Source organism: Artibeus jamaicensis, unplaced genomic scaffold (genome assembly GCF_021234435.1).
Source record: "Artibeus jamaicensis isolate MK-2021 breed Jamaican fruit bat unplaced genomic scaffold, CSHL_Jam_final contig_2790, whole genome shotgun sequence".
Taxonomy (NCBI): domain Eukaryota; kingdom Metazoa; phylum Chordata; class Mammalia; order Chiroptera; family Phyllostomidae; genus Artibeus; species Artibeus jamaicensis.
Window position 1 is genome coordinate 3477803 of NW_026521616.1, and position 14471 is coordinate 3492273.

At 52.0% G+C, this 14471-nt stretch overlaps 2 protein-coding genes across 9 annotated transcripts in view; one reads left to right on the forward strand and one right to left on the reverse strand.

Annotated features, from left to right (window-relative positions):
- The first annotated feature begins 415 nt into the window (after nucleotides 1-415).
- Nucleotides 416-11349, forward strand: SERPINF1 (serpin family F member 1). 2 transcript variants are annotated; one of them, XM_037133771.2, is made up of 8 exons: nucleotides 416-538; nucleotides 4524-4612; nucleotides 5822-6020; nucleotides 6677-6832; nucleotides 7267-7470; nucleotides 8561-8703; nucleotides 10309-10519; nucleotides 10972-11349. In XM_037133771.2, the coding sequence occupies exons 2-8, from the start codon at nucleotides 4532-4534 to the stop codon at nucleotides 11229-11231; spliced, it is 1254 nt and encodes a 417-aa protein (XP_036989666.2). In that variant the 5' UTR covers nucleotides 416-538; nucleotides 4524-4531; the 3' UTR covers nucleotides 11232-11349. The 2 variants fall into 2 exon arrangements, with proteins under 2 accessions (XP_036989666.2, XP_036989665.2); XM_037133770.2 differs by lacking the exon at nucleotides 416-538 and adding an exon at nucleotides 4211-4288.
- A 72-nt stretch (nucleotides 11350-11421) lies between these two features.
- Nucleotides 11422-14471, reverse strand: part of SMYD4 (SET and MYND domain containing 4) — a 35903-nt gene continuing 32853 nt past the window's right edge. For all 7 annotated transcript variants that reach the window (XM_037133762.2, XM_053662737.1, XM_037133760.2 and 4 more), the window contains one exon: nucleotides 11422-13598. In XM_037133762.2, coding sequence (XP_036989657.2) covers nucleotides 13445-13598 — 154 coding nt within the window. In that variant the 3' untranslated portion in view covers nucleotides 11422-13444. The remainder of the gene's footprint in view (nucleotides 13599-14471) is intronic.

Here is a 14471-nt window from a genome sequence, read left to right on the forward strand (position 1 = left end):
CTTTAGAAATTTCAGGGCTGCAAAGAGCACACAGATATTCCTTCCGAGAAAGGGATATCTTTCTTGCCCCAAATCCCAGTTAGTGCCAGAGCCAATGACCAGGAAAGACCCAGAATCCCAGTACTGGGCCAGTGTCTTCTCTACCCCACCAGCCTGCTTCCGGGGCCTACTCCTGCCAGACTCTTCCTCTGTCCCGTCTCCCACCCGGGCTGGCCAGGGTGCCCTCTGAGAGTGGAACCTCAGGCAGTGAGGGAGGTCAGGGCCTGAAGGAAGGTGTGGTGGAGGAGTGGGGTGTGTGAGTACATGTGTCTTGGGGGTGTGTGAAGGAAGGGGAGCAGTGGGTTAAAGTTAACACCAGGCAATGATGCAATCACAGAATCCGAATTGAGTGTAGGTCGCTTTAAGACAGGAGTAGCTGTAATCTGAAGCCTGTTGGAAGCTGGATTGGGAGGGAGGCAGCAGAAAAAGCTCTTGTGCTTGCAGGAGCCCCCTCAGTGTGCAGACCTAGGCTGGGCGCCGAGCCACAGCGCACCCACAGGTAAAGCAGCTCCCTGTCTGGTCTTTGTGTCAGGGGAAGACGGGACAGGCCCCCATGAGCTGTGAGGGCTGGGGAGAGGCAGGGTACCCAAGGGAGTGGAAAAGAGGGGTGCAAGGAAGAGGAGGTGGGGAAACAGTAGCCTCTGCAGCTTGGGCATCAAGGTGAGTGGATGAGAGTGGGCAGAGGGAGTTGGGGGTCAGAAGGTGGCAACCCAGTGATCCCCAAATTCTACTGTCCCACTAGGAGAGGCTGGAAAGACTTGAATGAAGTGGTTGGGAAACAGTGGAGGGGGCGGTGGTGTCGGGGAAGCAGAGAGCTCAGCTGCTGACTTGGGGCTGAGCAGCACCTCAGAGACCTCCACAGCCCGGAGGGGAGGAGGCTGTCGGGGAGCTGTGCTTCCACCAGGGCAGCGGGGAGGCAGCCCAGCCTGTGGCCCAGACTTAGCCTGAGCTCAGCTCTCTGCTGTTCTTTCAGAGTCAACTGGTGTGGATTTCAATGGTAACTTCCCAACGCTGCTGAGCAGCTGGCCGGTTGCGCCATGCCAGAGCGCTGGGATGGAGAACAGCTGGGTCCTTCTACCCAGTGCCCACTCGTTTCTGTTGGCCAAATTAGCCGCCAGTAAAAGCTGAGAGGTCAATGGGGTTATTAGCCTCTCACAAATGATGACTGTTATTTAGCCCAGCCAGTGTTTGGGATTTGGGGGCTCAGCTGTCCGTGCTGGAGAGAATGCTGCCCCCATCCTTTCTGCTCCCCAAGGCAAGCCACAGCAAGGAGCAGGTCTGGGCCAAAGAAAAACTGCAAGCTTCCCAGAAACCGCATCACTGTCTGGCCCATGCCCGTCCCCTGGGAGTTCAACCGCCAGGCTGAGGCTGGGAGAGAGGGGGCGCCAGCCTGCTCTGTTCCTAGGGCTGGTCCTTCTGGGCGGTGGGGCGGTGAAGCTCATGGGCACCTCGGCCCAACTTAGATCTTCAGAAGAAACGCTGCCTGGGGCCTGGCGGAGCCACCACAGGTGGGGTGTGCTGCGAGGGGACCCCTCAGAGTCTCCCTGCCAGAGCCACGGAAGGGTGGTGCCCTTCCTTGCACTGCTCATGAGGTCCACCACCATGTGGCTTGAAGGCTGTGTGGTTCTGGGAGGAGGGGGAGGAGGAAGAGGGGGGAGATAGAGGAGGAGGGATGGTGTTTGTCTCACAGTTGGGTTTAATCTGAAACACATGCACTGGCCCAAGTTTATATCCCAGCTTGAAGGCCAGGCCTTGCAATCCTGGTTCCTCATGTCTTTGACTTGGGCAATGTGGCAGAGAGTAAGGCTTGACCTTGGCCCAACTTGGGAGGATATCTACATCCTTCTGTGCCCTCCCCCTCCTGGCTGAGATACTGCCCCTTGGACAGGATGGCATCGTTGTCCCTATGCCCCGGGCCAGGCAAGGGCTGCCTGTCCAGGCCTGTGGAACAGCCACCGTGGACAGGGCCTTGAGTGTGCTCAGAGGGGCCCTGTGCCGGACCCTTCCTCTCCACCCTCTTACTGCCCTCGTAGGGGGCTCTCAATAATCTCTCCACTCCCACCATCCCCAGGGTTTAAGATGGAGGATTCAAAGAAGTGCCATTAGTACTATGTGTCCCAGTGACTGGCCCTGGGCCAGCTCTGGAGCCAGGTGTCTTTCCCTACCAGGGTCCCTCACTTCATCTTCGGCCCTCAGCCCACACATGTGGTGATGGTGACCGCAGTACCTGGGGCTTGGGCCCAGGCACTATAGGGACTCCTATAGGGAAGGCCCCACTTTCAAGAGCATTGGAATTGTGAACTTAGTTAGCCTACTGTCCCAAGATGACCCTACCCCCTCGCTCCCATCTCAACTCCCTACTTTGGCCAGAGCGACTAGTGCTAACAACTTTTCTTCTCGCCTTGCCGCCTGTGGATCTCACTGAATTTTCATTCTTCAACAAACCGGTCTCCAGAGACTCAGTCAAGGAAGGCTCCTGCCAGCTCCGGGTGGGGCTGGCTGGGTGGAGAGAGCGGCTGTGAGCCCGGAGGGTGTTCTGGTTTCTATCTTGCACTGCAGAAATCTTTCTGCACTGTTATCTCAACGGAGGATTTCTCCCTGAGCGCAGGGGCAGCCACGTGGAAGAGCAGCTGGCTGAGCACGCAGGGCTCCCGCCCCCAGGCCTGAGCCGGAGATCAGGGTGTACAAAGAAGGCGGGCTCCTTCCCACTGGTGGTCCATCTGTAAACTGAGCAAACTCAGCAGGCAATCTTTTCTTTTGTTGCCTTTCATGCTTTACAATGTTGTCCAGTGGATTATCAGGCTTAATTTTAAGGACTTTGGCCAATAATAATACACTGCACTCCCAACTTTCGTATTTATTCTGAGAAGACAGAAATGTGTGCATTGTGCGTGTGGAGGGGTTATTGGGCACATGACTGGGTAATGGAACAGCTTGAGACCCTTGGCGGGGTGTGTGTGTGTGTGTGTGTGTGTTTTCAGTGGAGGCAAAGGGCAGGGAAGGCAGATTATAAGTTCTTGACTTGGCAGTATGGATGGAGGAAGCACATGGACCAGACAAAGGTCCTGGTTGCTGACACTTTGTCCCACTTTCTAACCAGAAGGCCTTTTGAAAGATCTGATCTGTGAACTCCCCTCTGCCCTCCCCACCCCCACATCATGGCCCAGGGGTGAGGGGAGCCCATGGAGCAGTGAGTGCAGGACGGTAAGGGATGGTGGAATGTACAGAGTCCTGGGCCCAGGTTTCCCACTTCCCTTGTGGCCCAGGAGCCAGACCAAAGCCAGGTCAGAAGAGACCATGGAGGGGGAGCTGAAGGGTCATGAAGGGAGTTGGGTGGTCTTCCTAAGTAGTGGGGTTGTGTAACCTGAAGGAAAGAAGGCTCCAGAGGTGTAAGAGTTATTTTCGGGCTGATGGGGGAGGAAGACCTGGCTCCCCAGGGGAGAAGGGCGTACTGCGGTTCCAGCTGTAGGGACACATTTTGACTCAGAGACCAGTGGAAGGTTCATTGGGCTCTGCATGGGTCAGATTGTTAAGGCATTACCTAATTCAATCCTCATTATGACAGTTAAGAACTACTTGATTTCTGTCTTACAAGAGAAGATATTGTGATTTAGAAAGCTATTAAGACATAGAATTGAGCCCTGGCTGGTGTGGCTCAGTGGTTGAGTGCTAGCCTGTGAATTGAGGGGTCGAGGTTCGAGGTTTGATTCCTAGTCAGGGCACATGCCTGGGTTGCAGGCCAGGTCCCCCGTGGGGTGCGCACAAGAGGCAACCACACATTGATGTTTCTCTCCCACTCTTTCTCCCTCCCTTCCCCTCTCTAAAAAATAAAGTAAATAAAATCTTTAAAAAAATACATGGAATTGAGATTTGAACCTAGGCTGACTCTAGACCCAGGGCTCCTACCCATGACAGGAAGAGCTCTTCCTGAGAACTGTCTGAGAAGGGAATGAGCCCGGAGTGAGGGCCCAGCTTCCAGGCCAGGGGGATGCAAGGAGAGAGTTTGTGAACTTCTTGGGGATAGCAGGGGCTGGGCCAACACCCGCATTCTCTGTGCCCTGTGATTCTGCACGTGAGACCTACATGCTGCCCCCATGCCCCCATTCTGTGACTAGCTATTGCCCCAAATCCCATATCCCGAGTGGTCAGGAGTCCCCTGGGAAAAGCCTTAGTGTGCATTTGCTGGACCACATCCACACACAGGAGCCTACTGCTGGATCATCACCGTCTGGTAGCTTTTGGTTCGAAGGTGGGTGCCCGGACACAGACAATGGGATGAGAGCTCAAGCTCACCTGCTAAGACTGTGGGTGGAGGGGTGGGGCATTGCTCAGAGGGAGGGATCTGGTGGAGCGTCCACTTCTGGCCAGGGGAGGCTGGAGGGAAGGTGCTGAGTCCTGCCAAGCCCCTGCTCCCTGCCCAGGGTGGCTGGTGGGGTGGGGTGGTAGGTGAGGAGAACAGCCTGTTACCTCTCATTTTCTTGCAGGCCCCGGGATGCAGGCCCTCACACTACTCCTCTGGACCGGAGCCCTGTTTGGGGGCGGCAGCTGCCAGAATAGCCCTGGCAGCCTGGAGGTCAGTGGTGGGGGGGTGGGAGGCGTGGGATGTGTTAGCAAGTCCCGCCTCTCCTCAGCAAGCACCCAGGTTCCAGGCCTAGCTCTGGCCTCTATGCCTAGACATCAGCAAAAGAGAGAAAATGTCTTGCCCTGCCTTTCAGAGAACATAGTGCAGACAAAAGTAAGATCCAAAACAGTGAAAAGCAAAAGTGCTCTCACAAGCCAGGGCTGTCCTTCGGTGAAGACCCTTCCTTATCACACTGAGTCACCGTGGGTCTCATGGAGTGGGCGGCACCCTAGGACATCCGTTCTGATGGAAGGGTGTGGAAAGGCCTCTTTCCTGTGCAGAGGGAACGCATTCGGCCTACAAAGCAGGTGCTAAGAAGCCCATGCTCTCTGACCGTGGGTGGTGAGGGTCACACGAGGGGCCAGGGCAGCCAGGGCACACTGACTGGAACCCTGCACTTGCCTGTGAGTTCCGAGGTTGAATTCTGGCTTTGTGATCTTAGACAGTGGCTTTTACCAGAGTCTGTTTTCTTATCTAAAAAATGGGATTCAAAATACCTATTCTTAGAGGACCACGTGGCCAGCTACTTATATTTCACCCACTGAACACCTACTCTGTAGGTGCTAGGGGTGGAGGGAAATATGAAGGCTCTGTGTCTTGCCTTTAAGGACCTTGGGGGTATCAAATACATCAAGTATGAGATGAAGTAACTCAAACGAGAACTAGCACAGAGCGCAGTCAGTGCGTGGCGGGTGGTTAATATATACATGCTATTTGTCTCTAAAGCAGATTAGAAAACAAAAAAGTACCTTCCGTTTGGGGCTAGCGGGGGAAGTCTGCAGGGAAGTTTGCGGTGGAGGAGGTGATATCTGATCAAGGAAAGACAGGGAGGCTTTGACAGGTAGACCTGGGAGCAGTAATGAGGGTGAGCGGACAGGAATCTGGTCTGGCCTGAGAGCAGGGTTTAAAAAAATTTCTTTTTCAGTGCATCACGGGCCCGAGGCTCACAGATCACTAGCGTTTAAACCTGGCCAGCTCAACGCCCCTCTGGGCTGCCTCTGCCCAGTGGAGAGCTCCTGCAGGCTCAGGGAACAGACTCATTCCGGCGTCAGGCTTAACAGACAGTACTCGGGCAGGAAGCCAGAACGATGATCCCACTCAAAGCAGTGAGCAGACCAGTCATCCACTGCTCATCTCCCTGGTCCTTGTACTCGAATCCAGGGCTCCCCAGCCCCTGAAACCACGGGGGTGTCGGTGGAGGAGGAGGACCCCTTCTTCAAGGTCCCTGTGAACAAGCTGGCGGCGGCCGTCTCCAACTTCGGCTATGACTTGTACCGTGTGAAATCCAGCACAAGCCCCACTGCCAACGTGCTCCTGTCTCCGCTCAGCTTGGCCACGGCCCTCTCCGCGCTCTCGCTGGGTGAGTTCTCTGATGCAGAAAGCCCCAGAATCCCAAAGCTGCCATCTGTCCACCGCATGTCTCTGGGCTCTAAGCCCCAGAGACATTTCACCGCAGGGAGGGCCGCAGAGACGCTGAGACTGGCTCCAGCCTGCAAGCGGGGGCTCGAGGCTGTGCACACACAACTCACGCACGCCCCACGAGGGTGCTGAGCACTGCTGACACAGGTGTGTGACTTCAGGACCACTTGCTGACACGGTGACTTCGACACTCATTAATTCCTCAATGAGCTTCTACTGCGTGCCAGCCGTTAGGCTGGGTTCTGGGGACAGAGCCGCACACGAGCCAACAGTTTCACTAGGGTCACAGCTGAGCTCATGGGGGAAACTGAGCTCAGGGTGGGGAGGGGTGACTACAGAAGAGTCTGCCAGGCACCGCGCTGGGACAAGCACAGGACTTGGACCCTCGTTCCCACCCCTGCAGGCCTGAGGCCCTTAGCCTACTTTAGGAAAGTCTCTATTTCTCCTGTTGCCTTCAAGCTCCTTCCTACCTAGAATGTCTCCGGTGTCAGAAGACAAAAAGACCAAGGGTGTGGTGTCCCTGGCCTGTCACGGAAGCTGGCCAGAGCTGGGCCCTGGTGAACAGTTAGTGAGGCCCACGTCCTGTCTCTCTGGCAGGAGCTGAGCAGCGGACAGAGTCCAGCATCCACCGGGCTCTCTACTACGACCTGATCACCAACCCAGACATCCATGGCACCTACAAGGAGCTCCTTGCCTCCGTCACTGCCCCCCAGAAAAACCTCAAGAGTGCTTCCCGGATCATCTTTGAGAAGAGTGAGTGTACTGGCCCGAGCTGCCTCAGGAGTGGGGGGGCTTTATGCTCCACACTGGGCAGGCTGGGGTGGGGGGCGAGGTTCTTTCTGAACAGTCGATCACGTCTGCCCGGGCCAGGTCTAGCCCTGGGAGGCAGGAAGGGGCACTGTGAGCCCAAAGGGGATCAGAAAGAGGAAGTAAGTGGGCTGAGGGAGACGGTGGGAGGGTCGGTGGGGGACAGTAACATGAAGAGAAACAGCAATGAGCAAAATCTGTAGTTCCCTGTCCAGGGCCATCTAGGGAAGCTGGCCTGAACTCCCAGCAAGTCACTGGAAGACACGAGGCAGGAAGTCGGGGCCTGCCGAGTGCTAAACCAGAACCGAAGCCTGGCGTGCTTCCGAAGGAGGGTGCGGGTTCCGCGCTGACTGCACTGACGCTGCCCCATCTCTCCCCAGAGCTGCGGATCAAATCCAGCTTTGTTGCACCACTGGAAAAGTCATACGGGACCAGGCCCAGAATCCTGACCGGCAACTCTCACGTGGACCTTCAGGAGGTTAACAACTGGGTGCAGGCCCAGATGAAAGGGAAACTTGCTAAGTCCACAAGGGAAATGCCCAGTGAAGTCAGCATTCTCCTTCTGGGTGTGGCTTACTTCAAGGGTGAGGGCTTCTCCACTTCTCCTTCTGGCCAAGGGTAGATGGTGGGGGGTCAGACAGGACCGGGAATGAGCAGGGGGAGTCAAAGACCTAGTTCAAGAACACCCCAGAGGCAAAGCCAGAGGAGGGCCTAAGAAGTGCACTTGCTTGAATGTTATCTGCTTGTCATCAAATCGAAGGCTGATGAAGTGTAAGAGGCTTGTGGAGAGACTAGCAGAGAGAACACACGACCACTCTTGTGCCTGTTCGGGGTGCGCATTGTTGGATTTCTGGCTGGAGTCAGACGAGGGTCAAAGCCCAGCCTTGCACAAGCTCCGTAGCCTTTCTGGGCCTGTTTTCTCATCTCTGACGTGAGGTCCACACTTACTTCAGAGGCACTACACCACCTCCCAACGTCACGGCCACCTAGCGCTGGGCCCAGGACACGGCAGGCGCTGGTTCTCCAACGACATTCCTCCAGGCTCTGGTGAGGTGCCCAGGGCTCTTCCATGGGCCTGCTGAGAGGCCGGTCCATTCAGATAAGCCTTGGGTGGGATTTTGGGCAACCTCCCCTTCAAGTGCTTTGTAACCATCTATCAGGCAGTAGCAAGAACGGACCCCTAAATTTCTAGAGAAAAGCCCTATTTGAAGCACTGATCTGCAGGAAATGAAAGAAGCAGTTATAGCCCAGAGCGTTAAAAGGCAACATTAAACTAAGGGAGCTTGATCATCAACTCGCTGTGTGAGCGCTGGCAAGTCACTTCACCTCTCTGGGCTACGGTGATGCCCTGGCTGTGAGAGGGTGACGGGATGATGTCCAGGTCCCTTCCAGCCCTGACCTCCTTTGATTCTGTCTCCCAGACACACCACGGTAGAAGTGTACCCCAGTTTATTTCCTCCCCCAGGTGAACAAAGAACTTGTATAATCCAGACAGTCAAATCAGTAAAACCAACGCATTTCCTTCTGAGTTTAATCCTTCCCTGATGTGTCAGGGCCTCTGACAGCTATGACCCCTTTAGCCAGGCAATTTTCAGCAACATACCGTGGTCTCGGCAGGTCCCAATGATGGTCTGGTCTCCTGGGGCTTAGGGGACTCCATGTGTTCCATTCCAGGGCAGTGGGCAACAAAGTTTGACCCCAGAAAGACTTCCCTCCAGGATTTCCACTTGGATGAGGATAGGACTGTGAAAGTCCCCATGATGTCAGACCCCAAGGCTGTCTTACGCTATGGCTTGGATTCTGATCTCAGCTGCAAGGTTGGTAGGGGTTGGGTGAGTGGTGGGTGTGGGGAGAAGCCAAAGACCGACAGAAGGTGTCGTGGAAACAGAATGACAGCTGTCTAAATTTTACTACTGTGACTTTCAGCAAGTTAATAGCTTCTCTGAGCCTTTTTTCCCCCCTTAAAATAAAGGTGGATAGAAACTGACTCTGAAAAAAGCCGGGCACTGAAAGACACATACCATATGATCTCACCTTTAATAGGAACCTAAACAACAAAACAAACAAGCAGGCAAAATATAACCAAAGATACTGAAATAGAGAACAGGTGAACAGGGACCAAAGGGGAGGGAATTTCAGGGGAAAAGGGGAAGGGTTTACGGAACAGGTATAAAAGACACATGGACAAAAACTAAGGGAGGCAAAAATGGGAGGGAGGTGGGGAGCATTAGGGGGTGGCCTGGGCTGGGAGTAGAAGACAGAAAACTGTACCTGAACAACAATTTAAAAAAAAGAAAAGAAAGGAAACTTACTCTCTCAGGGTTGCTCATAAGAATTAGAAACGCGATGTGAAATGACCTTACTGTGAAATCAGGGCCCTCAAGGAGTGGGTACTCAAAGGTTGGTGTTTTCTTGCCTCTCCTTTCCTTCATTCTTTCTTTTTATTTTTCTGAGGGCAGGGAGAGCTTTTATTTCTAGAATTCAAAGCCAAACTTTCAAAAACTGTCACAAACTCCAAAGTGCTGAGATTTTAAGTCTTTCACAGACACCTGTCTTCTTTTAATTCTAAGTCAGTAGTTCTTAACCTTTTTCTCTGGGAACCTAACAAAGCACCTGAAATACTTGAAAGAAATGCCATGCACATACACACACATCTCTGCACGTCACTCCAGGGGCCACTGAGGCCTGTGATGCCGTTTGTCCCATGGGCCTTAGGAGCCTCCGCTCACAGGACCCATTTTATTGCTGCTTCTGTGTCACTGTGCCCAACGCCCCCATCCTCCTCTGGGGCTCTCTGTGTAACAGATGACCAGTAACTGCTGGCAGAAAAACCTTGGGAGCAAACAGAGACTGGGAACCATAGGAGAAAATTCAGCAGATCTTTTCAGTTGGTATTAGGCCAAGGTAAGAAAAGATAAGTCAACGTTTTGAAGGAACACTAGTAAACATCTTGCTGCCAGAAAACAACAGCTTAAAGGGATGATAGTTAAATACCATATTTTTCAGACTATAAGATGCACTTAAAAAAACACCCCATTTTTTGCTTCAAAAATTTTTCCCTATTTCCTCCTCTAAAACCTAAGTGTGTCTTTTTTTTAAAAATTTTATTTAGCTATTTTTCAAGTACAGTTTTCTATCTATTTATCTCATCCCTGCCCACCCCGCTAGGTGTGTCTTATGGTCCAAAAAATAGACACACCTAGGTTTTAGAGGCAGAAAATGGACAAAAAATTTTGAAGCAAAAAATGTGGTTAAAAAGTGCGTCTTATAGTCTGAAAGCCACGGTAGATAAGGGACTGGGGAAAGCTGGGCTAGGGCCCCACCGTGGGACAGGAGGCGGCTGCTGGAGTGTGTGCACCTACGTCCCTAGGCTCCGAGGCTACACAGGATGAACCCAAGCGGCTCCTTCCCTGTTGTTTCAGATTGCCCAGCTGCCTCTGACTGGAAGCACGAGTATCATCTTCTTCCTGCCTCAGAAAGTGACCCAGAACTTGACCATGATAGAAGAGAGCCTGACCTCTGAGTTCATTCACGACATAGACCGAGAACTGAAGACTGTTCAAGCAGTCCTGACCGTCCCCAAGCTGAAGCTGAGTTACGATGGGGAAGTCACCAGGTCCCTGCAAGAGATGAGTATGTCCAAAAGGGTCCTTTGCTCTTGGGCTGGGTGGGGTTGAGTCTTTAAGCCTTCCGCCTTTCTAAGTAGAATTCAAAGGCTCCATCAAAGAGCCCATTCCTTAATTCTAATTCATAGCGCTGGAGGGGTGGCCTGAACTGCCTTCCTTCTCAGACCCATTCCTTAGCCCCATGGCTGTGTGCCCTACAGTGGGAACTCAGAACACTGCCTCTCAAGACAAGTCTTTTGATCTGGTTTCTAATCTTCACCTCAATTGCACTGTGCTCTTGGGCAAGTCACTTACAGTGAGCTCTAACTGGAGCCCTGTGTATCTCACCTCAGGTCAAAAGGGGTTCCACTCCCAGCTTGCTTACCTCCTTGAATCAGGAATTAGGAATTAGGGTTGTGTTCTTCCTTGGGGTGTTGGATAAGACCGGGCTTTAACGGAAATCCCTCTCAATCCCTGCAGAGCTCCAGTCCCTGTTTGATTCACCAGACTTTAGCAAGATCACGGGCAAATCTATCAAACTTACTCAAATGGAACATCGAGCTGGCTTCGAATGGAATGAGGAAGGGGCAGGCCCCACCCCCAGCCCGGAGCTCCAGCCTGCCAGCCTCACCTTCCCCCTGGACTATCACCTTAACCAACCTTTCATCTTCGTGCTGCGGGACACAGACACGGGGGCCCTCCTCTTCATAGGCAAAGTTCTGGACCCCAGGAGCACTTAATGCCCCAGTTCAATGTTCAAATACGCTAGAGGGCAGATTACACATTACATGAAGGCTGCCCCTAGAATGGTTCAGTGTATACTTTGCAATAAAAGTGCTTTGCCCTTGGCTTCCATTACCCTGTTCCTCTTCCTATTTTGAGCTACATTAAGTTTGATATGAAGATAAACACCCCTTTAGGAAGGTTCTGATCTCACACTTACAGCCTGGGTCTATCTAAACTCTGCAGAAAGTCACCATTGATAAGAACTTGGAGTTATCTGCACAGTGTAGTTCGGGGACTGAGTCTCTGCCCTGGGACGTTTACATATGGGGACCACTGATGCCCCCAGGCATTTCCTAGCTCCACAATCTTTTTTTTTTTAAGATTTAATTAATTTATTTTTAGTCAGAGGGGTAGGGAGGAGGGAGAAAGAGAGGAAAAGAAACATTAATGTGTGGTTGCCTCTCACATGCCCCCTACTGGGGACCTGGCCTGAAACCCAGGCATGTGCCCTGACTGGGAATCGAACTGGCGACCCTTTGGTTCATAGGCTGGCACTCAATCCACTGAGCCACACCAACCAGGGTGCACAATCTTAAATACACCAGACCTGAATGCACGCACAGATCTCCTGGTCCAGTTAATGTTATCTGGCAACGTGGAATAACACATGGGTAGATAAGGGAAGTAATCTATAATGTCAGAAAATAATTCTTTATTTGATAAAGCATTTAAAGGAAGCCCTCAAGTACCTGTAAAAAAAGAATAAACATATTCTTTTTAAGGAATTATGCCTAACTTTACCAAGTACAACAGGACCTTTTTCAGAAACATAAAATGGGCCAAGTCTTGGAAACAGTGTCCACGGGACTAAATTTTCCTTCTCAAAAAAATGAGCTCAACCAAAACATCTCACTGGCCACCGCCGTGCCAGTCGGTTAGTAGCAAAGAAAATAAATAGATTCTGCCTGCCCTTCATGCAAATGTTTCAGTCTGAGCTGCATTCCAAACACTCAGCTTCCTGAAAAGCTTTTGCCAAGCATCCTCGGGGCCACTCATTTCCTGGTGGTGATGCTATGTGACAAGCAATGGGCACTTCTCGGGCCTGGCCGGGGTGGGCGAGCTCTCAAAGCAGGGTGGGCCTGGCGTTCTCTTCCACCTGCTCGTCTGAGCCACTGGGTCGCAGGGGTGATACAGACACTGGGGTTAAGACCCATAGAGGCTCCCGGCCTTCTCACCAGATGGGGTCCAGATACCCAGGCAGAGGAGAGTTACCGTCCCCACCTCTGTCTCTCAAGCTTGAAACCACAGTGGTAATAATGCCCGTACCTTCAGCAACTTCTGAAGCCCCCCCCCCCCATCTTCTACGTACTTATGTAGCCTGTAATTTCATTTGCCAGCTTGGGGAAGTCTGGTAGGAAAAAAGTCATCTCTTTTCAGGCTTGCTAATAAACAGAATGCAGAGAGATGGCGCGTGTGATATAAAGTTTCTTCTACAGGCTTGGCTTTATTAGTATTTGGTCAGTGAGTCTGCCAAGAGTATAGCATGAAAGCCAGACAATACGGGCTGGACAACTAGCAGAACACAAGTTTAGAGTTGCCATCCCAGGAAGAAACTGCCTGGCAATAAAATGGCCCCACGTTTATTTTTCTATTCACAACCTATACTCCACTGGCTTTAACAAAGGATTTGAGGAAGCTAGATATCATAAATGAAACTGTGTCCCTAGTGGTAAGGAGCCTCATGGATTTCTTGCTTTATAATTATTTTTCAATCACAATACAACTACTAAGAGCTGAACTTCCCACTGGGGTGGTACACCACATTTCATCACTGCTGGAAACCATAGGAATGTTCCCAGGAAACAGACTATGATCATTTATTTAGTGAGGTGGCGTCTAGCCAAAACTCCAGGCTAATGTCCAGATGCCTGCAGATCAGCTGAAATCCGTTTAAAGGGCTTAGGCACTCCGGATACTAATTTTAAGTATTTTCTGGGAACTGGGAGTTTTTACTGGAGGGCAGTTAACTATTTCAAGAAGGAGTCATCAAAATAGGTGAGCATCTTCCCAAGTGCAATGTCTTCCAAGTCCTTCCCACCCCTCATACAGTAGGCTTGTGACTGTCAGGCAGGCCCCATGTCTCCTGGTGACGGCTCAGTGGCAACAGAACCCTCTTGAACTTTTCCTCCATGGTTCCCTTCTTGTGGGTCCCAGTCCCCTGGGGACCCTACACTGAAGGCCCCACAGGGAAGGGCGGCAAGTCCAATAAGCAGGATTTCATCTTCTGCAGCTCCTGGACCTCGTCGTTCCCGGGCCCGTAGTGCACCAACAGGACCTCTTCTGCCTTGTGTGCCGTGCTCAGGGCCTCGGGTACTGCGCACCTGAACCAAGGAGGCGAGGGGAGTGAGTTCCCTCGTTCAATCAAGCAAACATTAATCAGGGGCCTACTCATGCCCTGTGAAGAATATAAAGATCACTTTTGTCCTCAAGGATCTTATAATCTAGAAGGGCAGATGAGACAACTGTCGCAAACACACTGCAAGTCAGAGTTTGAGAACAAAGTAAAAAAACAAAACAAAGTATAAAGAGTCTAGGACCCTGGGAAATGGGCAAATCTCAAAGCATTAATCTGATATTTACCCCAAGGTCTACTCAGAAGTCTTCATCTGAGGGTAACCAAGCCCACCCCTGATGTAAGTCTCCAGCCCCTTCTCTCTCTCTGACCAAATGCCTGCCTCTGTGTCTCGAGAATCAAGTCTACCCATCTGTGCACTGTTTGTAAGCTGGATAATTCTTAACTGGAGGGGCTTCCTTGTGCATTACGGGACATTTAGCAGCAACTCTGGCCTCCGCTCTAAGTCATGACAATCCAAAATGCCTCCAGACATTGCCCATATGCCCCCTGGGAAATGACTCCTGGTTGAAAACAAATGCTTTAAAAAGAACAGGACTAGGGAGAACGAAGAGCCCCTGGAGGTGTGGGTGCTGAGAATGAGAGCGAGAGGGAGGCAGGGGTACCCAGGAAGGACCGGGAGTGGTGCTGTCGGTGGGTGGTGGGGCTGCTTCGAGGTTCTCCCCAGGGAACGCCCTCAGAGCTAGGAGCTTTTCCCATATCTCTCAGGAGAAAACCCTAAGGTTTCAACTTAGCCAGCAATACAGAAGGAAAGGAATCTTTCCTAAAGAGGAAATGAAGAAGTTTCAACATGCTGAAAAGCATCACAGAAGAGTCAGGCACAGAAGAGCCTAATAAAAGA